The 25,835-nt window shown below is 44.3% G+C and overlaps 1 protein-coding gene across 1 annotated transcript in view; it reads left to right on the forward strand.

The window, feature by feature from the left end:
* Positions 1 to 1,270: 1,270 nt before the first annotated feature.
* slc4a10b (solute carrier family 4 member 10b) overlaps positions 1,271 to 25,835 on the forward strand; it is a gene marked incomplete at both ends in the record, with an annotated part of 44,977 nt that continues 20,412 nt past the window's right edge. The window contains 9 exons of the mRNA XM_083641550.1: positions 1,271 to 1,318; positions 10,792 to 10,873; positions 12,603 to 12,761; positions 13,944 to 14,082; positions 14,611 to 14,771; positions 16,085 to 16,264; positions 18,686 to 18,774; positions 19,936 to 20,093; positions 20,689 to 20,776. Coding sequence (XP_083497676.1) covers positions 1,271 to 1,318; positions 10,792 to 10,873; positions 12,603 to 12,761; positions 13,944 to 14,082; positions 14,611 to 14,771; positions 16,085 to 16,264; positions 18,686 to 18,774; positions 19,936 to 20,093; positions 20,689 to 20,776 — 1,104 coding nt within the window. The remainder of the gene's footprint in view (positions 1,319 to 10,791; positions 10,874 to 12,602; positions 12,762 to 13,943; positions 14,083 to 14,610; positions 14,772 to 16,084; positions 16,265 to 18,685; positions 18,775 to 19,935; positions 20,094 to 20,688; positions 20,777 to 25,835) is intronic.

Below are 25,835 nucleotides of genomic sequence, written 5' to 3' on the forward strand. Positions count from 1 at the left end.
GATGGTTGGTCCGCTGTGCTCTCCAAAATGATATTCCCAAATAGGCATTATTTTGAAAAACCGATTGCATATTGGGGGTCAACTAGTTACATTTGACTACCGAAACTATTACAACTTCATAAAGTGCCAGACAGTATATAGCCCAAACAAACAGAAAATAAATAGTTGCCTTGGGGGGCGGAAATGGCAGGGCGGAGTTGTCTCAGCTCCTTCAGTGCCGAAATGCATTCTGGGCAGTGTTGAATTATCGTACCAGAGGGTCAAAATGATCATTGTTGGAGGTAAATTATCATACAAATATGATAATTATCGTCTGGTGTTTTGGAAAGTTTTCTGCTGTACACATTGAGTGCGTTTACATGCACACCAATAAACTGATAACTGTGAGTAATCAGTTTATGGCAATAATCTGATTACTGCGTTTACATGCACTTTAATAATCCAACAATAGGAAAAACCCGGGTTTACATGATTCAGTCAATTAGTCGGATTTCTCTCCAGAAGGCAGCGGTAATTCAACTTTTTACATGCAACTTGTACATGCGCAAATGTATAAACCCACAAGAAACCTGATACGCTGTATACATGCACTCAAAAGACAGGTTATTGGCCAAAAACCTAGGTGTGTTAATCTGTTTTCTCATAACCCGTTTATGACCATAAACGGATAAAGCTTATCAGTTTATGCTGTTTACATGACCACTTGAATAATCAGGTAACTCTAGAAATCCGCTAATAAACTGTTTATTGTCTGCATGTAAACGCACTCATTGACTGTATATTATTAGTATTACAGTAAGTAGGCTACAGTAGCCCAAGTGTCGTTTTGAACATGTGCATATGCTATGCCACCTTTTTCTCCATATTTCTGCCCTGGGGGCATGTTTTAATTTAGTTTTAGTTTTTTGGGGGGTATTTTCATAAGAATCTTAACTGTAAATTATTTTTTTTTTTTACCTGCACCACGCTCTTTAAGCTTTTAAAGCAAAGCAAAACCGGAGTCAATTCCTTCTGTGTATTTGGCCAATGAAGCTGATTCTAAAAGGCACAGGATTGGCCACCCCTGGCCACCCGCTAGAAACGCCCCTGGCTGGGATTTGAAGTGTGCCGCGTCAACATCAGAGGAGACGCGCGTGGGTTTATCAGAAGAGGGTCGCTAGCAGCGACCACATAAACATGCTCGCGCCACCATCAGACAGTGACTGCTGCACCTGAGGACCCGCTGCCTGCCTGCACACACTGGAGTCTGACCCAGTCTGACCCGCTGAAGATGGACACGAAGGACCAAGGTGCTCGGATAGAGCCGCTGCTGCCAACGGTAAAGAGCACTCCGTGTTATTTACAATACGGTATAGTTAATATCGGGTAGATCATTTTTCGAGGCGCAGTTCCAGACTCCAAACTTATATCAACAGGAAGTCTCTTAAAACAAACGCGTTTAGCTGCCGCAATTTTCAAACGCTTCCGCCTACTATATGGTGCATTCACAGAATGCAGTAGTCAGGCTTGATAGACAGAGACTAACTAATCAACAGGTAACATTATTATGTGTGGAAAACGGTGTTTAAAATGGCGATACAGTCTGAGGTGAGGACAGGTCATCTTTCCAATGTGACAAATAGCTTTGAGCAGTTTTACTAACTCACCTGTAGAGCTCTTTAGTGACACAATGGCTTGTCTCCTCAACAAAAAGTAAGCTAATGCACGTAATCGTATAGTGTGAATGTCTGGACACTCACGAAGGTAAATTGGCTAAAATGAAGTGAAACATAGGCTAGGCTATATGACCAGAAGGCTTTCTTCGTCTTGTTCTTCTTCTATCTTGTTTCAGTAAAATGCTGCACGCCACGTGTCATCAGTTGATGTGGGGTAGGGATGAGGGGGGGGGGGGGGGGGGGGGGGGGGGGCAGGGCCGGCCTGTGCATTTCTGAAGTTCTGGGGGACAACAAATTATGCCCCCCCCCTTCATAGTATTCCCATGATGTCATAAGCATTTTCCTACCAATATGAGATGACGCTACAGTAGACTCATTGGCTGTTTGTGTCATTTGATTGTAATCACATGTTAATTGATTACAACCACCTGTTATTTTCCTACCAAGATGGCTGTTTGGTGATGTAACAGAATACTATCAATTGAGAGCCCAAGTGAACAGTCATTTCTTGCTTCAGCAGCACTGTACCAGAGATTTTCATCCGCCATTTATTTTCTCATAGACATTTCATAAAATGCTTATAAAAGTTTTGGTCCGAGTGAAATGTTCTATGGTCTCTCTCGATTCTAAATATAGCTGAACCGTTCGGTTTGACCAAGTAAAACTATTTTTTACAAGCATTTTATGAACACATTTTCAGCGTGTAGGTTGCTAGCTTGCTAGCTATGTGTTGTTGTTTCGGAGCTTGCAGGGAGCGGAAAGGGATGGGATTTCGCCCGGGGCGTGGTAGGTCTTTCCCCCGGGGCGTGGTAGGGCTTTCCCCCGGGTCGTGGTAAGTCTTTCCCCCGGGGCGTGGTAGGTCTTTCCCCCGGGGCGTGGTAGGTCTTTCCCCCGGGGCGTGGTAGGTCTTTCCCCCCGGGCGTGGTAGGGCTTTCCCCCGGGTCGTGGTAAGTCTTTCCCCCGGGGCGTGGTAGGGCTTTCCCCCAGGGCGTGGTAGGGCTTTCCCCCGGGGCGTGGTAGGTCTTCCCCCTGGGGCGTGGTAGGGCTTTCCCCCGGGGCGTGGTAGGTCTTTCCCCCGGGTCGTGGTAGGTCTTTCCCCCCTCAGTTCAATTTTCTGCCCCCTCACTTTAAGTTTGATCAGTTGAAGGAGGAGGCTGCAACTCTACTGAGTATGGTAAGATAATTTAGCTGATTTATTTTTCTGTTGCTTTGGCTGCATGGCAGACAGACAGACAGACAGACAGAAACAGATGCGTTGAGGCTGTTTGCATAGGGCCGTGTGGCACTGTCCGCGGTGCTGAAATGGAGTGGAAGAGAGATAGACACTTCACTTTGGTTCAATCAGCCTGCTTTTCATGGTTGTGAATAGACCCTTCTCACGGGGGCCATTTTGTGTCGAAAAGGCAGGGTAAACACAGGTGCAAGCAAAAATCACTAATGAGGGTTTACGACTTCCATGATTGGAATTTGGAAACCCTCATTATTGTTTCGCTTGCACCTCTGTTTATTCTGCCTTTTCGACACAAAATGGCCCCCGTGAAAAGGGTCTATTGAACTATTGTCCTGACCATGACCTCGGCCAATTGAATAACACCTCAGAAGTTTTCATCTGAACTAGAAGAAAAACTTTGGAATCTCAGCAAGGCTTTCTTAGGAAATGTTTTGAATTGTGTTGGAAGTTCACAATACTGTACAGAGTACACTGGATGCAGAAATACTCATGAACCCGTTTACCAGGCTGTTCAACTAAAGTGGTAATTTATTTGTCTTTCAGGTCCGCCTTCCTTTCTCATCTGGGCATAGAGGTTTGGTGAGTTGTTTGATATTACCTGGATTTTACGGCTTGTATGACCACAGTAAAACCCGCAATCTGTTAGGCTCAACTTACTGAAAGTGGATCAAGATGATACATTTTTCTTAGATCCAGTTCTAAAGAGTGCGGGGGATCAGGGTTTAAGCAGACTCAATGGTCAAGCTGCAGCTACTAACTGGAAATACCTCCAGAGTGCTGAAGGGGATTTGATGCAGTATATAGACCATGGTGATGACAAGCTTTTAGTGACAGACATGGGGAAATGTTCTTTACTTAAGTAGAAGTTCAAGATTCAAGATTCAAGATTTTTTATTGTCACTCCATGGTACAAGTATCACGTGTGAAATTCTTGTGCTGTGGACTCCGTTTACAACATAGTACAAATATAACAGGGCATATGAGTGCAAAAACAACAAAAGACACAACAAGCAATAAGGCAGTATAGTGATAGGACAAGTCACTTTACAGTACAGTACTTGTACAGTTACTTGTGTAAAAAAGACTGGTAAAAGCAGAACTATTGGTTCAACTTGTTTACTCAAGCAAAAGTTAAAAAAAAAAGTACAGGCTCTGAAATGTAATAAAGTATCAAAGTAAAAAAGTATTTCTACTGGCTATTTCTGGGCAAAGCTAACTGAAACTGACAAGACTATACTTTGATTAATAATTTGTGTGATATGGTTTTTCCACGCAAAAAGTGTGCGTAATGCGTGGAAGCTGGGAGCGCGCGAGACAAGAGACAAACAACATTACATTGTTTTTGTCTGTCGTGCATTCAAACTAAAGTAATAGCCTGTTTTGAAAATGTAAGGAGTAGAAAGTACAGATATCTGTGTTAAAATGTAGGGAGTAAAAGTAAAAAGTTGTTCAGAAAATCAACACCCAGTAAAGTACAGATACACTAAGTACAGTAACATATTGAGGGGCACGGTGGCTCAGTGGTAGAGCTGTCGCCTCACAGTCAGAAGGTCCTGAGTTCGATTCTCACCTGGGACACTGTGGGCGCTGTGGTTGTGTTCCCCCCTGCCTACTGCCCAGGTGGGGTATCTCGTCGTAAGGGCCTTTCTGTCTGTGTGGAGTTTGCATGTTCTCCCCGTGCTCCCCCAGGGGGTTCCTCCGTATATAACCCCCCCACTAAAAACATGCAGAAGATCAGATCGTCATCGTCATCCGACCAGTGACGACAACATCCAAAGTTGGTCCCCGGGCGCTGTACGAGAAAGCGACCACTGCTCCTGGCCTGCCCCCTGGAGGAAAGGACAAGCCTGGATGGGTCAAATGCAGAGGACATATTTCACCGGCCACCGTCAGCATGAGTGTGTGTTGTGGCCGCATGCATGTGTTGTAGTGTGTTGTGTGACAATAAAGACGGGCTGCCGTCTGAAAATCGTTTTAAATCGTTTTAAATATTTGTACTTAGTTACTCCCCATCCCTTCATGGTGACAGAGGCAGCTTTTGGTCTTTGATAAGAAGCCAGGCACTGTTGTACTGTCACGTGTGCCAGGTGTGTGTAGATGCTCATTCACACATCGTAGCTGTTTGAAACAACAGCAGGAGAACGCTAATGCTTCCCCCAGGCAGGCGTGCTGTGAAGGAGGGGAGAGGACTTTGCACAGTGCCTGTCCTGACTGCACCCACAGCTCAGCTTCCAGACTCCACCAGCTGCACTCTGACTCAACATGGAGGACCAGGCCTTTCATTATTGCAATATGCCTGATTCAAGGCTTTGTCATGTTGGTTTAACTGCACTGCTGATGGAAAGTACTTCCTTTGCATTTCCATTTTCAAATTGCTGTGTGGTTGATATAGAGCAGGGTTTTTCAAAGTCTGAGGCTGTGCCCCCCCCCCCCCCAAAAAAAAATACTCAACAATTGAACCAAGATTGTCTGATATTACTGTTGACATAATACGTCAGACTACACCAAATACATAGAAAAGGTCTACCTGAAGGCATGTATTTCTTTCTGACTCCAAAAGTGGGGGAAAAAAACGATAAAATTCCCCAAAACTATCACTATTATTATTCTATGTGATGTTCTTTTGATAACTTATGTAATAACTAATGTAGTATTTTTTTCACTTCCCTTCCCTGAGCCTCCCCTGAAACTGTTTGGAGCCCCCCTGGGGAGGCCCGCCAACCACTTTGAAAACCCCTGATACAGAGAGCTGATACAGGCCTACACAGGTCATCATTTCAGAACATGTTGTGAATAGTGAACCTTCTTTCTGAGTGTCCCAAATGAGCATAACAGCTCGATGAGAGTTTGATAAAAGCTCTTGGATGCTGCAGACATGACTTCTGCCAAAATGAGGACTCGAGGCTGCAGTGCAAACCTCCTTAAATAGCAGCTCTTGTAAGATAGAGGTGGGAGATTACACTCACTGCATATGGTCATGTCCTAAGATAGAACGATACTGGTCAGACATAGTGCAGCAGTTGGGTGTCATTTTTGGTGTGGAGTTGGACCCGGACCCTGTCAGCCTTATTCTTGGTCTTCCCCATAAGAAACTCGTTTATAAACATCACAAACGGCTATTTAATTTATTAACTTTTGCTGCTAGAAAAAATATTATTTTATTTTGGATCAAAGACAAACCTCCAACAAAGAGGAACTGGCACCAGATAATTATGCAACTTATGCCTCTGGAGTTCATGACATGTATGCTGCACTCAACAACCGATGTCTTTTATAAAGTGTGGGAACCTAACCTAGCAGAGACACTGACTATTGGATACCTCAACCGAAGTGATATTGCCACCTGATTATTGCCTTTTGCCTTGTACATCTCATTTAATTTAATTTATTTTATTGTATTCTCATTCATTTGTCCATCCTTTCCTTTACTGTTGTCCACATCTATGTCTTTGCTAACTTGTGAAGTGTCTGAGCTGCCCTGTCTTTTTGTTTTTGTTTTTTGTCTTTGTCGTTGTCTTGTCTTGTAAAATTTTAAATTGAATAAAAATATTATTGAAAAAAAAATAGCAGCTCTGACAATTGACTGTGGGACTAATGTGTCCTCTAGTTTATAGCAGCAACATTTAAGGATTACAGTGCATATCCAGCTACAATACCAAGGCCCACTATTCACACACTCCTGCTGCATCTCTGTGTTGAGGTGTCAAACATTTGAACTGGTTCTGGTAACTGCAGTGTAGGGCTGGGTATCGCTAAAATAACCCAGTACCAAGTAGTATTGAAACTTCTCCAGCCAAACTACAGTATATACAAATTTGATCCTTTTACTACACAGATCTAGAAGAAATGACTATTTCTATGGTTTTGCTCCAATCAGCGCAAGCGTTCTTCGATTTAATGCACCATGTGATTGGCCCACTACCGCAGCAGCAACAACCCATACAGTCTGTGGTGGTGACGTTGTCACTATAGGTTTCACAATCTGTTATGGATTCCTCACTAACGTATACCTTAATTAGCATTATTATGATTAGAAAAAAAACGACAGTGACTGATCAGACAGCCTTAATGACATGTTCTGAGGTCGTTTGTAATCTGACAAAAGCTCTGCGTTTAGGATTATGTTATTTTTGCAATATTTGCTTTGTGGCGCTTCCTTGTTTAAATGCCCATGTGACCTTGTGACAGCATGAAACTCACACACATTATAATCCCATGTTTGTCTGAACTTCAGGTGGAGTAGAGCTACATTATAATCCGATGTTTGTCTGAACGTCAGGTGGAGTAGAGCTACATTATAATCACATGTTTGTCTGAACTTCAGGTGGAGTAGAGCTACATTCTAATCACATGTTTGTCTGAACTTCAGGTGGAGTAGAGCTACATTCTAATCACATGTTTGTCTGAACTTCAGGTGGAGTAGAGCTACATTATAATCACATGTTTGTCTGAACGTCAGGTGGAGTAGAGCTACATTATAATCACATGTTTGTCTGAACTTCAGGTGGAGTAGAGCTACATTATAATCACATGTTTGTCTGAACATCAGGTGGAGTAGAGCTACATTCTAATCACATGTTTGTCTGAACTTCAGGTGGAGTAGAGCTACATTATAATCACATGTTTGTCTGAACTTCAGGTGGAGTAGAGCTACATTATAATCACATGTTTGTCTGAACTTCAGGTGGAGTAGAGCCACATTATAATCACATGTTTGTCTGAATTTCAGGTGGAGTAGAGCCACATTATAATCACATGTTTGTCTGAACTTCAGGTGGAGTAGAGCTACATTATAATCACATGTTTGTCTGAACTTCAGGTGGAGTAGAGCTACATTATAATCACATGTTTGTGTGAACTTCAGGTGAAGTAGAGCTACATTATAATCACATGTTTGTCTGAACGTCAGGTGGAGTAGAGCTACATTATAATCACATGTTTGTCTGAACGTCAGGTGGAGTAGAGCTACATTATAATCACATGTTTGTCTGAACTTCAGGTGGAGTAGAGCTACATTATAATCACATGTTTGTCTGAACTTCAGGTGGAGTAGAGCTACATTATAATCACATGTTTGTCTGAACTTCAGGTGGAGTAGAGCTACATTATAATCACATGTTTGTCTGAACTTCAGGTGGAGTAGAGCCACATTATAATCACATGTTTGTCTGAACTTCAGGTGGAGTAGAGCCACATTATAATCACATGTTTGTCTGAACTTCAGGTGGAGTAGAGCCACATTATAATCACATGTTTGTCTGAACTTCAGGTGGAGTAGAGCCACATTATAATCACATGTTTGTCTGAATTTCAGGTGGAGTAGAGCCACATTATAATCACATGTTTGTCTGAACGTCAGGTGGAGCTGAGCTACATTATAATCACATGTTTGTCTGAACTTCAGGTGGAGTAGAGCTACATTATAATCACATGTTTGTCTGAACGTCAGGTGGAGTAGAGCTACATTATAATCACATGTTTGTCTGAACTTCAGGTGGAGTAGAGCTACATTATAATCACATGTTTGTCTGAACTTCAGGTGGAGTAGAGCTACATTATAATCACATGTTTGTCTGAATTTCAGGTGGAGTAGAGCCACATTATAATCACATGTTTGTCTGAACGTCAGGTGGAGCTGAGCTACATTATAATCACATGTTTGTCTGAACTTCAGGTGGAGTAGAGCTACATTATAATCACATGTTTGTCTGAACTTCAGGTGGAGTAGAGCTACATTATAATCACAATAAGTAACGTCATATAGCAGCTGATCATCATTAATGAAATCCACCAATGTGGAATCATGGCCTAATCTAATCCTCCACTTTATAGCAAGTGTAATATTGTAACCTTGGAAAAGCATTGTGGATGGTAGGAAGAAAGACAAATCACTGATTCAATATTTTTATGATTAGTAGTTTATTACATTTCATCAGGTATATGCCCACTTGGGGTAATATTTGCCCACAAAAGCAACATAATGGGGTAAATGTTACATTGTTAAGGAGGGGCTACATTACTTTACTCTCTCAACCACACTTGGAACGTCCCGGCGAAGAAACGTCTCGGGGCTGACCGACTGACTTCCCATTGTTGAAACACTTGGCGAGTGAGTGTTGAGCACCAGCGGCAGCAGTCTGGGTCTGGCTTAACTAGGCTTGCCTAGTCTTGTTTTTATTAACTCATTGAATGCCAAGGACGGACATGTTCGTCATTTCAAATAGTAACGTAGAGTGCCAAGGACGGACATGTTCGTCAATTGCGTTTTTTGACGGTGGGGCGTCGATCAAAGCCTTCTGCCTCTGATGTACAAATATTATAGCTATTGGATGTGTCTAACCTATTTTACAGAACCCTTAGGTGGCGACAGTGCTCTCCACATAACAGAAAGGCAAGGAAAAAACAAAGAAGAAGTCGTTATGGAAACGGAAATCGCATCGCATCCGTATGCATCGATATGCTGAAGCACGTTACTGCAGCTGTGCCTGCAGCAGCCAATCTGCTCCCACAATTGAGCCGCTCCGTGTCGGTTGCGACAGCACATCTGCACATCCACACCGTGGAGTTGTTATTATTCTCAACTGGAAGCATCGTTGCCGGTGACAAACACACGCGGAACGCTGTAAAAAAGCCTGGCTGTTCCGCACCCTTCACTGTGCGCACAGCAAACTCAGCAGAGAGCCACCACAGACAGGAGGAGGAGTGTGCAGTTGAGGCGAGGCGGGGCGGGGCGGGGCGGGGGGGGGGGGGGGGGGGGGGGCACGCAGAGCAGCACGCAACACCCAGACAGACCCAGGCAGCAGGACAGGATTGACAAACGCAAGCCAGAATATCCGATACCCACCAGCAGCAAATCAAAACCAGCAAGAAGCTGCAACCAGCAGCGCACGCAGGGGCCAGCGCTGCTGGTTGTAGCTAAAAATATTATTCTGCCAAACAAAATTCCCTGGCCTAAACTGTTTTATTGAAGGAAATTATTTTTGAGGTGTGACTACATTAGAAAAGATTAGCTTCAGAGTCAGTGATGTGCTTGAAATGATTAATTTCACAAAAGGCCAATTATCTCAGCTTCTAGAAAAAAATTGCTTTTTTTGGATGAATCAAGCTACCTTCTCCGGCTCATAACTAAAGAACGGAAAATGGGATCAATAAACTTTTTTTTGCAGATGATAGAATAGAGTCTCATCGTTCTTTGTGCGTGTTCAGTGTTTACATAGTAATATCACACAATATTCTGTGGGCCTCGAGAAATCACTGAAAACGCTCTGAAACTCTGGCACTGGGAGCGTCCGTTCTCCAAAAGTGGCTGGCACTCAATGAGTTAAAAGATTTTCAAGTAGTCATTCGCCGAATCGCCGTTTATGATTTCATGCATGCAAAGTCCTGTTGTTAACAAACAGCACAAGACTGAAAGTGAAACTGGCGTTCAGCCTTAGAAAGTTGCGTTGTCGCCCCGTTATGAAAAGCTTTCCGTGTTGACTAAGATGATCCTGTTTCCTCTCCGAGATGATGGGACTTGGGCAATTAGTTTCCATGGAAACTGTGTTATTCAGTTGGATAATGTGTTTGTTCATAAAGCCCACTCCTGTGAGGGAGCACCAGGTCAACGAGCACTGTTCAGCATGCCTGTGCTTTCACAGAAGACGAAGAATACATAGATACACAAGGAGGAGGTACATGTTGTACATGTACGTGTTGTTATGACTGCGCACTTGAATAGTCTTTTTCTAAAGGCAAAGGTGAGCAAATTCTGATTTACTCTACCAAGTTCCAACACTCTGTGTGTGTGTGTGTGTGTGTGTGTGTGTGTGTGTGTGTGTGTGTGTGTGTGTGTGTGTGTGTGTGTGTTTGTGCGTCTGTGTGCATGTGTGTGCGCGCCCACCTGTCTGTCTATGTGTTCCACAGAGGAACGAGGACGAGGCGGTGCTGGACAGAGGGGGGGCCCGCTCCCAGCTGAAAACCAACTTTGAGCAGGAAGATCTTGAAGGTATGCGGACAGACAGACAGACACTGATCATTAGAATGTACAGTAGGAAGGGCTTGCAAAGCGAGGCTATACTGTGGCCAAAGAGGATTGAACGCAAGATTTGGGGGACAGTGGGCACAGTGTCCCAGACCCAGAGAGAGATCTGCAGCATGCATGCATAACGTAGTGTATCAGCGTAAGAAGAACTCTCATGGGTCTGGCGTTGAGACTACAATGTCAGTTCTAGCAATGAAAGTTGTTTGCTGCGGCAGAGCCCACCTATGCTGCCCTCAGCAAGACGGCTTCGTCTTCACAGCTTTTCTCCAATATGTCCCACAAGAGAAGAGCAGAGTGGGAGGTAGAAACTGTGGGTGAGCTGCTTCTGCATCAGTCATTTCATAATCGCTGTAAAACAGGGACATACAAACCGTGGATCCAAACATATGATTGAAATATGTGCACATGTTGCACAGCTTTACTACAGACAGCTGCTTTCTGTACTTCTGCATGGACACAGTATGCATAGTATAGATGTCTTCTTTAGCGTTAAAGGAATCGAAAGCCACTATAGTGTGTTCAGCTAGCCAAACTAGCATGCTAGCTTGTGACTGTATGCACAGTTTAGTGTGGCTATTCAGGATCTTTCAGACTATAGTGTCTGTTGCATGCTTGCCTTGGCTAATAGTTCTGCAAGACTTGAGAACTTGCCTGACGACATTAGATGACAGTTAGAATAGCTGCATTTATAAGGTGCAATAAAACAAAACATTATTTGACTAATGGAAGGCCAAAGTATCAAGGCTGTGTGAAAACACAATGCCCATCAATTTATACTGTACTTAGGTTCCTCTTTGCAATTGCTCTCTAGGGCTAATGGCAAAAAAGACCCAACAAATAATGTAAAATTGGTCATTTCTGTCTTAATGAAAGTTATAGTACAGTCACTTTTAGGCTAATTTATTTACACTTCCTGAATCTCATCCACACAGTTCACACGGTTATATGAGTAATTAATAGCCACTCCTATGCTTCACACTGAAGCATAGTTAAAAAGGTGTCACAACTGTCGCCAAAAGACTCATTCTGAAGGAATGGAAGTCCTCCTCTTCACCTTATTTTCAGGTGTGGCTGATGATGGACATGGTCTCTGTTATTAGGGATGGGTGGGAGTACTCGGCTGGTGTCTCGTGGGCCCCTTGTGTGGGATCCCACATAGGCACCCTTATGCGGCTGATAGCACCATGTTATAAGCTGCTAACTCTCCCTCCTTTGTCAATCTTTCTGAGTGAACGTTGTTGTTGAAAAGACAACAGAATCAAACTTCATAACTAAAAAGCCTTATTTTTATGTAGTGTACACAATCTTGATCATCTTTTATTGCACAACCATAACAGCATCAGTAAGCATTATGTTCTTATATATTATCTGTATGAGCAATGCACTTCGTCGCTGTTAAAAATGGTCTCGCTCTAGCTAGCACAAATCCATGGAATATAATGGAAAGCTTAATGGAGTAGTGCAGGACAGTAATGGATAACCATGATTAGAATCATAATGATTGTCTGTAAAGCTTTTGAAACACACACACGCACACGCACACACACACACACACACACACACACACACACACACACACACACACACACACACACACACACACACACACACGCACACACACACACGCACACACACGCACGCACACACACACAGGATTTGACCATCCTCTTTTCTCTATGGGATGTGTCCCCAGGCCACAGGACCCTCTACATCGGGGTCCATGTCCCATTGGGCAACAGCAGGCACCGCAGCAGCAGGCACCGCACGCATCGTCATCATGGGCACAAACACAGGAAGAAGAGCAGGGGGCGGGACCTGGCCTTGGTGGAAAGGAGCGAGTCTCCTGTTTATGGTATTGGCCACAATCTCCTAATCCAGCCATTCCCAAATTTAAGAATGCCAACGGCCCACTTTGAAATCTGAACATCGCACTCAACCCATTCATCAAACTCTGATCAACACACGATGAAGTATTTCCCTATATATTTTGTATTTCACAAACAGAACATGTGAACGTGGGCATACGGCAATGCAGTGCAAATTAATAATCCATCCACATAGAAAAGTTGAAGCAAAATACCCAAAAGCCAGATTGCCAATATTTTCTTCCCCCAGAAGTAGGCGTATTTGGGTGCATATGAGATATTTATTGAGACAAACTGTGATGAGCATGAGCAACAGGAAAAAAAAAATCAATCCACAAGCTAATAATGCTATTTACATAAATGTCTCCATGCACAGACATTTGACATTATGTTAAATGAAGAATATTTAAATCCCATTGCTTTGTTTTATTGGGTCTGATTACTTTTTAAAGTCAAATATTTATTCATAAATATTCCATGGTAAATGGTAAATGGCCTGCATTTATATAGCGCTTTACAATCAGTAGGTACATTCATCCATTCATACACCGATGGCGGCAGGCTACCACGCAGGGTGCTGGCACACCATCAGGAGCAATTTGGGGTTCAGTGTCTTGCCCAAGGACACTTCGACATGCAGACTGGAGGAGGTGCGAATCAAACCACCGACCTCTTTTATCCAAAGTGATTAGTGGACGACCCGCTCTACCTGCTGAGCTACAGCCGCCCCATGGTAATTTAAATTTAAAATTAATTTAAAATGTAATTACAAAATTGAAAATTCTAAACTTTTTTAAATGTAAATGCATACCTGCCAAGGCTGTGAAAAATGCTACCTTTATCTGTAAAGGGGAGACTCGTGGGGTCAACCTGCGGGTCACAAGCTGCCCCTCAGGGGGTCACAAGTCTGTTTATGGAAAAAAAAGAAAAAAAAAGCATATTTCTACTATAAAAATGTATGTGTATGTATGTCTATTTTTTCTCTTTTAAATTTCTCTCTCATTTTGACCCCCCCCCCCTGGTGAAATAGTGAACTGTTTTCAGCCTTTCAGCCTCCTCTGATAATAAATCAAATGAAACCACCTGAAAAGGGAAAGTGTTTAACTTGTGAGAGAACCACTGACTTCTACTGTATTTGACCCATTGGATTTTGACCACTGTGTTCCCAGACACTCCCTCCCAGAGAGTGCAGTTCCTGCTGGGGACAGAGGATGATGATGAGGAGCACCTTCCTCATGACCTCTTCACAGAGCTGGATGAGATCTGCCTGAGGGATGGAGAGGACTCTGACTGGAGGGAAACCGCCAGGTGCTAGAGGCCGTCATGATCTTCACCCAGTGACATTACTGAAAGCTTTGATTGAATGGGCCCACCACGCCCACTTATGCTGGTTAGAGGCGTAGACGTGCTCAAATGTTTGCAATTATGCTAAGTTATGTTGTTGTGTTGTGTTGTGTTAAGTTATGTCATTGTTGTAATTGCTGGAGCATCTTACTTATCATCGCTGTCAGGCGGAAACCTTGTATCCTTGACTGTGGGACTCAAACCTCTCTCCTCTCCTGTCTGTTGTGACTGTGGGACTCAAAACCTCTCTCCTGTCTGTTGTGACTGTGGGACTCAAACCTCTCTCCTGTCTGTTGTGACTGGGACTCAAACCTCTCTCCTCTCCTGTCTGTTGTGACTGTGGGACTCAAACCTCTCTCCTGTCTGTTGCTCTGTTGTGACTGTGGGACTCAAACCTCTCTCCTGTCTGTTGCTCTGTTGTGACTGTGGGACTCAAACCTCTCTCCTGTCTGTTGCTCTGTTGTCACTGTGGGACTCATACCCCCGCTGCAGGTGGCTGAAGTTTGAGGAGGATGTGGAGGATGGAGGGGAGCGCTGGAGCAAGCCCTACGTAGCCACCCTGTCTCTACACAGCCTGTTTGAACTCCGCAGCTGCATTATGAACAGCACTGTGCTGTTGGACATGAGGGCTAATTCCATTGAAGAGATGGCAGGTAAATACTCTAGTGGAGACACAGGTAAATACTCTAGTGGAGACACAGAGATAAATACTCTAGTGGAGACACAGGTAAATACTCTAGTGGAGACACAGGTAAATACTCTAGTGGAGACACAGGTAAATAATATAGTGGAGACACAGGTAAATACTCTATTGGAGACACAGAGGTAAATACTCTAGTGGAGACAGAGGTAAATACTCTAGTGGAGACACAGAGGTAAATACTCTAGTGGAGACACAGGGGTAAATACTCTAGTGGAGACACAGAGGTAAATACTCTAGTGGAGACACAGAGGTAAATACTCTAGTGGAGACACATAGGTAAATACTCTAGTGGTGACACAGAGGTAAATACTCTAGTGGAGACACAGGTAAATACTCTAGTGGAGACACAGGTAAATACTCTAGTGGAGACACAGAGGTAAATACTCTAGTGTAGACACAGAGGTAAATACTCTAGTGGAGAAACAGAGGTAAATACTCTAGTGGAGACACAGGTAAATACTCTAGTGGAGACACAGAGGTAAATACTCTAGTGGAGACACAGGTAAATACTCTAGTGGAGACACAGGTAAATACTCTAGTGGAGACACAGGTAAATACTCTAGTGGAGACACAGGTAAATACTCTAGTGGAGACACAGAGGTAAATACTCTAGTGGAGACACAGGTAAATACTCTAGTGGAGACACAGGTAAATACTCTAGTGGAGACACAGGTAAATACTGTAGTGGAGACACAGGTAAATACTCCAGTGGAGACACAGGTAAATACTCTAGTGGAGACACAGGTAAATACTCTAGTGGAGACACAGGTAAATACTCTAGTGGAGACACAGAGGTAGATACTCTAGTGGAGACACAGAGGTAAATACTCTAGTGGAGACAGAGGTACATTAAATACTCTAGTGGAGACACAGGTAAATACTCTAGTGGAGACACAGAGGTAAATACTCTAGTGGAGACACAGAGGTAAATACTATAGTGGAGACACAGGTAAATACTCTAGTGGAGACACAGAGGTAAATACTCTAGTGGAGACACAGGTAAATACTCTAGTGGAGACACAGGTAAATACTCTAGTGGAGACACAGAGGTAAATACTCTAGTGGAGACAGGTAAATACTATAGTGGAGACACAGAGGTAAATACTCTAGTGGAGACACAGAGGTCTTATGCTCTTGGTTGCTTGTAGCTGTCAATCTTGGAATTTAAGCGTATTCTTCATTCGCAAGTCATTCTAAGTCAGTCTGGATAAAAGCTAGAGTCCTGAAATGTGGATGCAAACATCTTGTCTGCGTCTTCCTCAGACATGGTGTTGGACCAGCAGGAGTTGTACTCTCCACTGGGGGATGAGCTCAGGAAGAAAGTGCGCGAAACACTGCTGAAGCAGCACCATCACCAGAACCAGACGAAGCTGGCTGACATCGTCGTACGCTCCTTCACTGACATGAGCCGACGGGCGTCCGAGCTCCACCTGGACAAGAACGGTGAGGGAAGTGGAGGACTTTGATACACAACCCTCTTGGACTCCTTATTGCATCTGTGATCGTGTTGATGGTGATGTGTGTCTGTCTTATTCACCCACTGTCTTAACTTCATTGAACATTACAAGGTTAATGTCCTATCTTCTCATCTCCTCACGCCATGTCTGGTTCTGTGTGAATGTGCTTGTGTATCTTTATATCTTTGCATTTGTGTGTGCTGCTTGTGTGTTTATGTGCGTCCACATAGGTGTGTGTATGTGTTGTGTTTATTTGTGCGTATGCTCATGTGTAGGCAGGTTACCCATCTCTCTGTTCTAGCCTCATGCCCTCCCTTTGGGGCCCGTTCATGGCAGCTGGGTCTAAGAGTGAGAATCAGCTGCATCACACCCCTCTTGCCAGTCCTGTTCCTCCCATCTCTTCTTCATTCTTGACGCCATCCACCTCCAAGCCCTCTGCTGCCCCCTTGTCACAGCCAACACCTGCTGATTATCTGCGATATTCAGCCGCTGGAGAAGAAGGAACAAGAAAGAAATGTATAAAGTATCTTGTTTTTGCCAACCAATACACTGTAAAACTGTTGGAGAGGGTATCAGTTGTGTCAATACATGTGAATAGCAACTGAAAAAAAGGTTTTTGTACCTCAAGTTTCTGGTCAAGAAGTTGTACCGTTGTCGATAATGAAAAGGATAAATTACTTGTAGAGGAGCCACACATTCAGCTACACAGGAAGATGTTTCTGGAAGTTACGTTGGAAGCAGAAATGTATTTGTGAATCCAATTTGACAGGTATTTGACCTGGTGGTTGCTGCAGACAGGCAAACTGTAGTGAACAAGAACACTATTATCTCTACAAGTTTTCTCTACTTGTCGCAGTGTGAGATGCGAGAATCGTTGCATATAGTGAAGTGTAGTGTGTTGGTTGAAACAGCCCTCGTGCAGCAGTCTGACTTCTTCTACTCCAGCTCTCACACCAACACAGAACATGTCTCTCAGCTCTACTTGATGAAGGAACGGTCTATTTATAAAAAGACTCCAAATACATTTCCAGGATCACTTAAAGGGCTTAGACATGTCATCGTTTGAACAGCTTGGACTAGGAGGATGAGTTTAAAATAAAAAATATTCATGTTCAAAAGTACAGTCTATAAATATGTGAATATATTCACTGTTGATTTTCACAGCATTTCTTTTTACCTTTAAATTAAACGGTTTGGTTGGATTCTGGGCTAAATTTAGTTCAACCACGACCATGCTCATAATTGGAAACATTAATTGCCTTTTACATTGCCAAACATATTTCATAAGCTTCAAGTTTGCCAGCTTTCCACATGACAAAAGAAGTGCACACAGATAAGTGCACACAGAATGCATCACATGACAAAAGAAGTGCACACAGAATGCATCACATGACAAAAGAAGTGCACACAGAATGCATCACATGACAAAAGAAGTGCACACAGAATGCATCACATGACAAAAGTGCACACAGAATGCATCACATGACAAAAGAAGTGCACACACAGAATGCATCACATGACAAAAGAAGTGCACACACAGAATGCATCACATGACAAAAGTGCACACAGAATGCATCACATGACAAAAGTGCACACAGAATGCATCACATGACAAAAGTGCACACAGAATGCATCACATGACAAAGGAAGTGCACACAGAATGCATCACATGACAAAAGAAGTGCACACACAGAATGCATCACATGACAAAAGTGCACACAGAATGCATCACATGACAAAAGAAGTGCACACACAGAATGCATCACATGACAAAAGTGCACACAGAATGCATCACATGACAAAAGAAGTGCACACACAGAATGCATCACATGACAAAAGAAGTGCACACAGAATGCAATCAAACACTCTTTAGTGAATCATTTCCTGCTATACTAGATTCATGAGCGACACAGCATGGGCATGTTAAGTTCCCAGTGTGGAAAACCACAAGTTAATTTCAAAGCAGCAATCACTGATAAGCTCCACTTCATGCTTTTTCAACATATTAAACACTGTAATTAGTATTATTTCTTGACTCTCTGTTCAACGGATACAGAAACTGAATCCCTGGCTGCAATCCTGTCAGGCAGCTTGGGACGAGCAATCATGTTTTATCTGCCTGGGCTTTTTGAGACAACAACGTTGATGAAATTCCTGGTGGACAAGCTTCATTCACATTCACAACATCTTCCATTATAATCAGCGATGTCATCTTCACACTTCTGTCCTCTCTAGCCATACGCACTTATTAGTCCTTCAGTGCTCTGTGAATACATGAGGACACAGTAGATCACACACAGTTATGGAAATTGGAGTTTGAAGTTAGAGTTGTTCTTGCCTAAATGCATAGTTTTTAGGACAGTTTTATATATAAGTTGATCATCGCTCTCTTCTGTGAATTATCCAGGTCAGACGATGTTCTCCCAGTGTCAGTCAGCGGCTCCAGATGGAAAAGGGGACGTCGGTAGAGACAACAGTGCTGTGGACGTCAGCAAGGTAGGTATAGAGCACGCACAATGCCTCCCAATTGATTGTGCTCATGTGGAGTTGTACATAATGTGAACATGGCCTAAACGCTTAAAGCCGGCTACACACTGGGGCAACAGCAAAGAAGTTGCGGCAACGAAGGCAGACTATTGCATTGCCCGCCTTCGTTGGGGACAATAAGGCCATGTTCACATTACAGGCAAATCTGATTTGCTGATAAAGTCATTAATCATCATTATCTTGAATCGTTTCCCAAATCTGATTTGGGAGTGTGTCCGCACTGCCACAAATCTGATTCTCAAGTCGGATCTGTGTGTCCAGACCTAAACAGCCTATCTGCATGGGTTGCTATGGTAACGACGTGGGCGTCAGTAAATACGTACGTTGGTGACGTGGTTTTCCTGCGCAGAAGTATTTGATGACGAGTTGCGAGTGACGTTCAAATCAGATTTGGTGGATCTGCGCGTCCGCACTGAAGTCACATCAGTCAAAAGCAGATTGGAAACTACCTCCATATGTGGTTTGGGACAAGTGACACAAATCAGACTTGGAGCGTCCAGACTCATAAAAACCAATCTGGATAAAGTAATTAATAGGTCACTAAAGTTCACAAATCAGATTTGCTCTCCTAGTCTGAACATGGCCTAAGTTGCACTAGAACAAACCACAAAGACTACAGCCGACGGTCAACTAACACATACTTGCACCTGCGTGAGACCCTAGGACTGCGGATACAAACCAGAACGTTTTGTGCGTGCCCTCTCTTCTCATAGGTTGTTTTCATGTGACGTCACGTCAAGATGGATGACCGGGGTGAGACCATTCACCATTGGCTTGTTTGCAAACCAACCCTCTTGCATACTCGCTTTTCTCCATTCTCCATAGTAGCTCTGGGAGAGCTGCCACCCAGCAACGTCATCTTTCGGCGTTATCGGAATCACGTGGGTGGAAACAACCTATTCACTGCTTCGCTACCAGCTGACTAGCCAATCAACATGTATCGCCCGAAAAAGGCGCCAACAAGGCCGACTAGAACCAACGGTGCAGGACACACCGCAAAGACTAGGGGGCGACAGAAGCTCACCGACGGCCCAGACATTGCCGATTATCGGGTGTGTTTGTCAGGGATTTAACTGAAATAAATGTAATTTATTTTGTGTCCTTTTTCAGATAGACCTTCATTTCATGAAGAAGATCCCACTGGGGGCAGAGGCATGTAATGTGTTGGTGGGAGAGCTGGAGTTTCTAAACAAGCCAGTGGTGGCGTTTGTCCGCCTCTCCCCTGCGGTCCTGCTCAGCGGACTGGCTGAGGTCCCCATCGCCACAAGGTTACTGCACAACTTGACCTTATTCCAACCAAACACACTCAACATTTGACAAATGTCTCTTCGTATCGCTGCTTTGAACCATATCTGACTTACAGCTACAACTGAATCGGTTGTGATTCCATTTTGATTGTCAACAATGTACGAAAACATGAGGATCATGACCCGCAATATAGCCAAAAAAAAGCTATTTTTCACAAGGAAGAAAAAAAACATTCCCAATTTAACATAGTGTAATAGTAATAACAACATTAATAACCAGTAAAATAACATATTTTGCTGGTCCAAAGTACCTAAGGTTACAGGTTATTTTTGGGTACCCACTAAATCCATTTATGGAAAAAAAGAAGAAAATTGACACATTTGGAGATAAGAGGTTTCCGCCCAACTTGACTGTTCTAAATTTAGACTTGAAACTTGACCTTAATGACATCGACTTGACATGGACTTGAGACTTATAATATATCGCAATATCGGCGATATCGCAATATCACAATACTATCGTATCGTGACTCAAGTATCGTTTTAGTATCGTATCGTGGGCATCTGGTGATTCCCACCCCTACTGTCTTCTTCACTGACTTCTTTTTGCCTTCAGGTTCCTGTTCATCCTGTTAGGGCCGATGGGCAGAGGGCCTCAGTATCATGAGATTGGAAGGTCCATCGCAACACTTATGACAGATGAGGTACAAATCTATTACAAATATAACTATCATCAACACATTGTTAATAGGTAAACATGCTGTCAGTGTTTATTTATTAATTCATGTTTTGGAAAAGAGCACGTGCGTTCGTCTGAATGTCAACCAGATGTCATATTCAGATTCTCGCAGGTTGCATCACTTCTTAGCTTAAATTCCTGAAGTGACGGAACACTTCAACTCAAGGCTTTAACATACAGTACTTTTGGATCAAAATTGACATTCTACGATGGCCGACCTGGCAGCTCTGTGATAGCAGCTCCTCAAACCTAACTCTTTTTTATCAATTTCTAAACCACATTTTTACTCTATCTTTTAGATTCAGGTAGATTCATCTGTCTATTTTAATATAATAATCGTGTTTTAACGATCGGATGCTTCGATCGTAAGTTTTTAAGTGTTTTTAGTCTACCTGTCCTGGCCTGGTTCAGTTGGCGCCAGCCTCTAGCTCCTTAGCTAGCCGCGTTAGCGGTGGCATTAGCCATAACTCACAACAACAATCATCCATCGAGAGGAATCCACCTATTCTGCTTACCGGGAGGTTGATCCACCGCAGCAGGCCCAGTCTTTGGGCCTGTGCCGGTAAGTCCCGACCTGAACAGGACCTACGTGTCTACGTGTGTGCGTGTGTACTCGCAATCTCTACCTTCCGCTGTGGGCTACCGTTGTGTAGCCCTCGCGAGTAAGTGTCTCCCGGTGCCGCTGCCTGCTTGCTAATACCACAACAAACCCAGTCTTATCTAACGCTAGTCCCGTCATAAGTTCCTTTTACTGGCCATAGCTCTTTTCATCCCCAGCATCCACCACCACCATGACATCACATACCTCATCATCTGACTGCGACAGCTGTCTCCACCTGATCCACAAAGTGTCTGTGTTGGAAGGAAGAATCTCCGTGTTGTACCAGCTCAGAGATGAAGAGCTGGCCCTCGACTCCCTGTTCTCCGCCCGTCCTGGCCCCGGGGATGATTCAACAGACTCAATGATTCCGGCGGCCATCGGTTCCGCCATCTCAGCTGCTGACGAGCTCCCGTCCCTGGAGGCTGCTGACCACCGGGCCAAACTGGGGGAAAAGCGTAAGGCTCCGCCCCCGGTTAGTTCCACTCCTGCCCAGCGGGCGCCTTGGTCGCGGGTCGGTCAGGAAAAACATAGCCGGAACCCCCGTCCTTGCTCCAACCCATCCCCCGCCCCTCAGGTCACCACCAGCAATAAATTCTCCATCCTGGATATGCAGGAGTTCCCCTCACTGCATCACAATACTCCGCCTGTATCTCCGAAATCGCCAATTACTCCCCCCCCCCCAGCCATTTCCAATCTGACCGCCTCGGATGCAGAGCATCGCTTTCAACAATGTCCCCCCTCCTCGCGGATTGGTTCCACTATCATTAATTTCACCCCCCATCCTGCCCCCATTTCTCCTACTGGGGTGACTGATGCCGCTGCCAACTCTCCACCTGGCGCCAGCATCACCCAAGCGGCTGCTAAATCCACCTCTGGTCAGGGGGGGAAGCGACGGGCATCGTCGTCCTCCGCCCGCCGCAAAACGTTGAGGTTAGCGGTCATCAGCCGGTCTGGGGGGCTTCCTCAGCACCATTCAATTGAGCCCCCTCCCAAGCAAGTCACCAGTACCTCCTCATCTAATCACCCTCCTGTCCAGATTACCAGACCAAAATCCTCACCTCCATGTCCTCTCTTCCCCCCCACTACGTTAATCATTGGCGATTCAATAACAAGGGATATGCGCTTTTTTAACGCAGTCACACACACCCTCCCTGGTGCTACAGTCCCCGTCATCACAGACAAACTCCGAGTCCTCTTGCCCTCTCTCCCAGCCTCCATAACATCCATAATCGTCCACGTGGGGTCAAACGATGCATCCCGTCGTGAGTCTGTCCGCACCGAAAACGATTTCAACCTCCTACTTAATCTCTTAAAAGGCAGCGAAAAGTCCATCTTTGTTAGTGGCCCCATCCCCTGTTTTGGCCGCGGATGTGAGCGTTTCAGCCGCATCCTCCAGCTGCACACCTGGCTCAAATCCGAATGCGGATCGCGCAAATTGTCTTTCATTGATAATTTCAATCTATTCTGGGATCGTGCTTCTCTGTTTGGCAGAGACGGGATTCATCCGAACAAACGTGGCAGCCAAATGCTGCTTTGCAACGTCCAGCATGCGGTTCACTCTCTCCCACGCGCATGACTGTATTCAGAGCACCTCCAGCATTCTTCCTCACCTGCCTCATACCCGGTCAGTATTGTGCCCATCCCCTGCACCAGCTCCCCCTATTGCCCACCCCCGGTACCACAGCCTACAGCTCATCTCTCCCTCCAATCTGTAGCCATTTCACAGCATACCTCAGGTCCTTGTGTTCATGATCCCGACTTCCATGCTATCGTTGTCTTATCCCCCAGTGTTATGCGTCTTCCTCGACATGTTTCGAGACCAAGGGGCGTTACAGAGGATAATCTGAGACTCATCCCGGCAAATCCTGCTCCCTGTGCACCCAGGCCTGACATGTTACATGACTTGAATTCGCCACAGGAGTTTCGGGCTTCTTGTGGCTTGAAGCTCTTACATTTAAATATCAGGAGCCTTCTCCCCAAAATGGACTTAATTTCTGTTTTGGTTAATGACACCACCCCAGACATTCTTGTCATCTCAGAAACATGGTTGAGTAGCAAAGTTCTGGATTCTGATGTTGCCTTATCCGGTTTCAATCTCTTCAGAATTGATAGGAGGGCCAAAGGGGGCGGGGTCATTATTTATACTCGAGAACACTTAGTCACCTGCGCTCTCTCAGCCTCCTCCATCCCAAAATGTTTTGAGTGCATAGTACTGGATATCTGTGTAGGAGGCGACGCCCATATCGTTGTCACTGGCGTTTACCGCCCACCCTCTGCACCAAAATCAGCTCTAATCGACCTTGGGAATATGTTGTCTAACTTCGTCTCCTCTGAATTAGTAGTCTTGGGTGACTTGAATCTGGACTGGATCTCAGAGACCTCCACCAGTTTAAAACAGCTTTGCCTGGAATTAAACCTCTCTCAACTCATTCATCACCCCACACGACCAAACGTAAAAAACCCTTCGAAATCTACTTTGATTGATATCATATTAACCAACAGACCCCTCAAATACCCCCAGAGCGGCGTTTTCCCCCAGAGCATCAGTGATCACTGCCCCATAGCCTGTGTCAGGATATCAAAAATGTCCATACCCAAAGGCCATGTCACCAAAAAACGCAATTTCAAAGACTTCTCGGAACAGGGTTTTGTACATGATCTATTTCACTCAGACCTAAATCGATTATCCTTAATCCCCGACCCAGAATTAGCTTTGAAACATTTTTCTCATATTTTCACCACTATCACTGATAAACACGCCCCCTATAAAAACTTTAGAGTAAAAAATCGCACAAGTCCCTGGTTCACAGATGAAGTTTCATCTGCCTTGCGACTCCGAGATTCCGCCTGGTCCATTGCCAGATCCACCGGCACCCCGACAGATTGGTCATATTTTAGGAAGCTACGGAACAATTGCATCAGTACAATCAGGAAAGCCAAATCCAATTATTACTTAACCTCCCTCACTAACGCTCAAGGAAATACAGCCAGTTTTTGGAAAACCATTAAATCAATGAAAACCACGCCCACCTCCGCTCTCCCTCCTCAGATCAACGGTGAGAATGGAGTCATCTCGGACAAATCGCAGATATGTGATACATTTAATCAACATTTTGCATCTGCTAGTCATTTATTTGATAGGCATTCTGCCAGTTCTGCTCCCGTGACTCATACCCATGACCAAACGGGAATGCACGCGATCACACCACCCCCCTTCACCCTCATTGATAGTTTCTCATTTAGACAATTAGAAGTCCTCAAAACCCTCTCACATCTGAACATTAAGAAATCTAAAGGCGAGGATGACATAGCCCCATCTCTCCTACGCCTTAGTGCTCAGTTGATCTCCGCTCCGCTTGCCCACATCTTCAACTTGACATTCACTTCCGGTGAAATTCCATCTATCTGGAAAACTGCTCAGGTCACACCCCTGCTTAAAGGAGGTGACCCCAGTGACCTGGATAACTATCGTCCCATTTCTAGGCTGTGCTGCTTAGCCAAGGTTCTGGAAACCTTGGCGAATCAACAACTTCGGGACTACTTAGACACATATAATATCCTTCATCCCCATCAATCAGGGTTTAGACCCGGTCATAGCACCATTACCGCCACATCATTAGTTATAAACAATATTCTTAATTGCCTCGACAGCCGCCAGCATTGCGCTGCCCTATTCATTGACCTCTCCAAAGCCTTTGACACAGTGAACCATGGAATTTTATTAAATAAACTGTCCTCCATCGGCCTGGACGATCTTTCCATCAGGTGGTTCTCCAGCTACCTCTCTGGGAGAAAGCAGGCTGTTGTTGTCGGTAATAACAAATCCAGTCCTCTCTTAATTGACAATGGCGTCCCGCAACGATCTATCTCCGGCCCAATCCTTTTTACCCTATACATAAATAGTATTTACTCCCCCTCCGGTCATAGTTTTGTCCATTATTACGCCGACGATACAATTCTATATTGCTTCGGGCCCACTCCTGCACAGGCCGCTGCAAGTCTACAGACTGCTTTTGACACCTTCCAACGGTCTCTGCTTGACCTCAAACTAGTCCTAAATTCAAAGAAAACAAAATGGATGTCATTCTCAAGATCCCCTATTCCCAGCAACAACATTTACATCCGTACACTTCAGGGCGAACAGATAGATCAAGTTAATTCCTATAAATACCTCGGCATCTGGCTGGACTCAAAACTCTCCTTTCACACTCATATAGAATACCTTACAAAAAAGCTAAGAATAAAAATAGGTTTTCTGTATAGGAACAAATCCTGTTTCTCACTTTCTACTAGAAAATCTTTAGTACAGTCACTAATAATGTCGGTTTTCGATTATGGAGACATCTTATATATGCACGCCTCCCCCTCCATTTTGAAGCCGCTAGACGCAGTATATCATAGTGCTCTGCGTTTCATCACAGGT

The sequence above is a fragment of the Poromitra crassiceps genome (genome assembly GCF_964638095.1).
Source record: "Poromitra crassiceps genome assembly, chromosome: 8".
Taxonomy (NCBI): Eukaryota; Metazoa; Chordata; class Actinopteri; order Beryciformes; family Melamphaidae; genus Poromitra; species Poromitra crassiceps.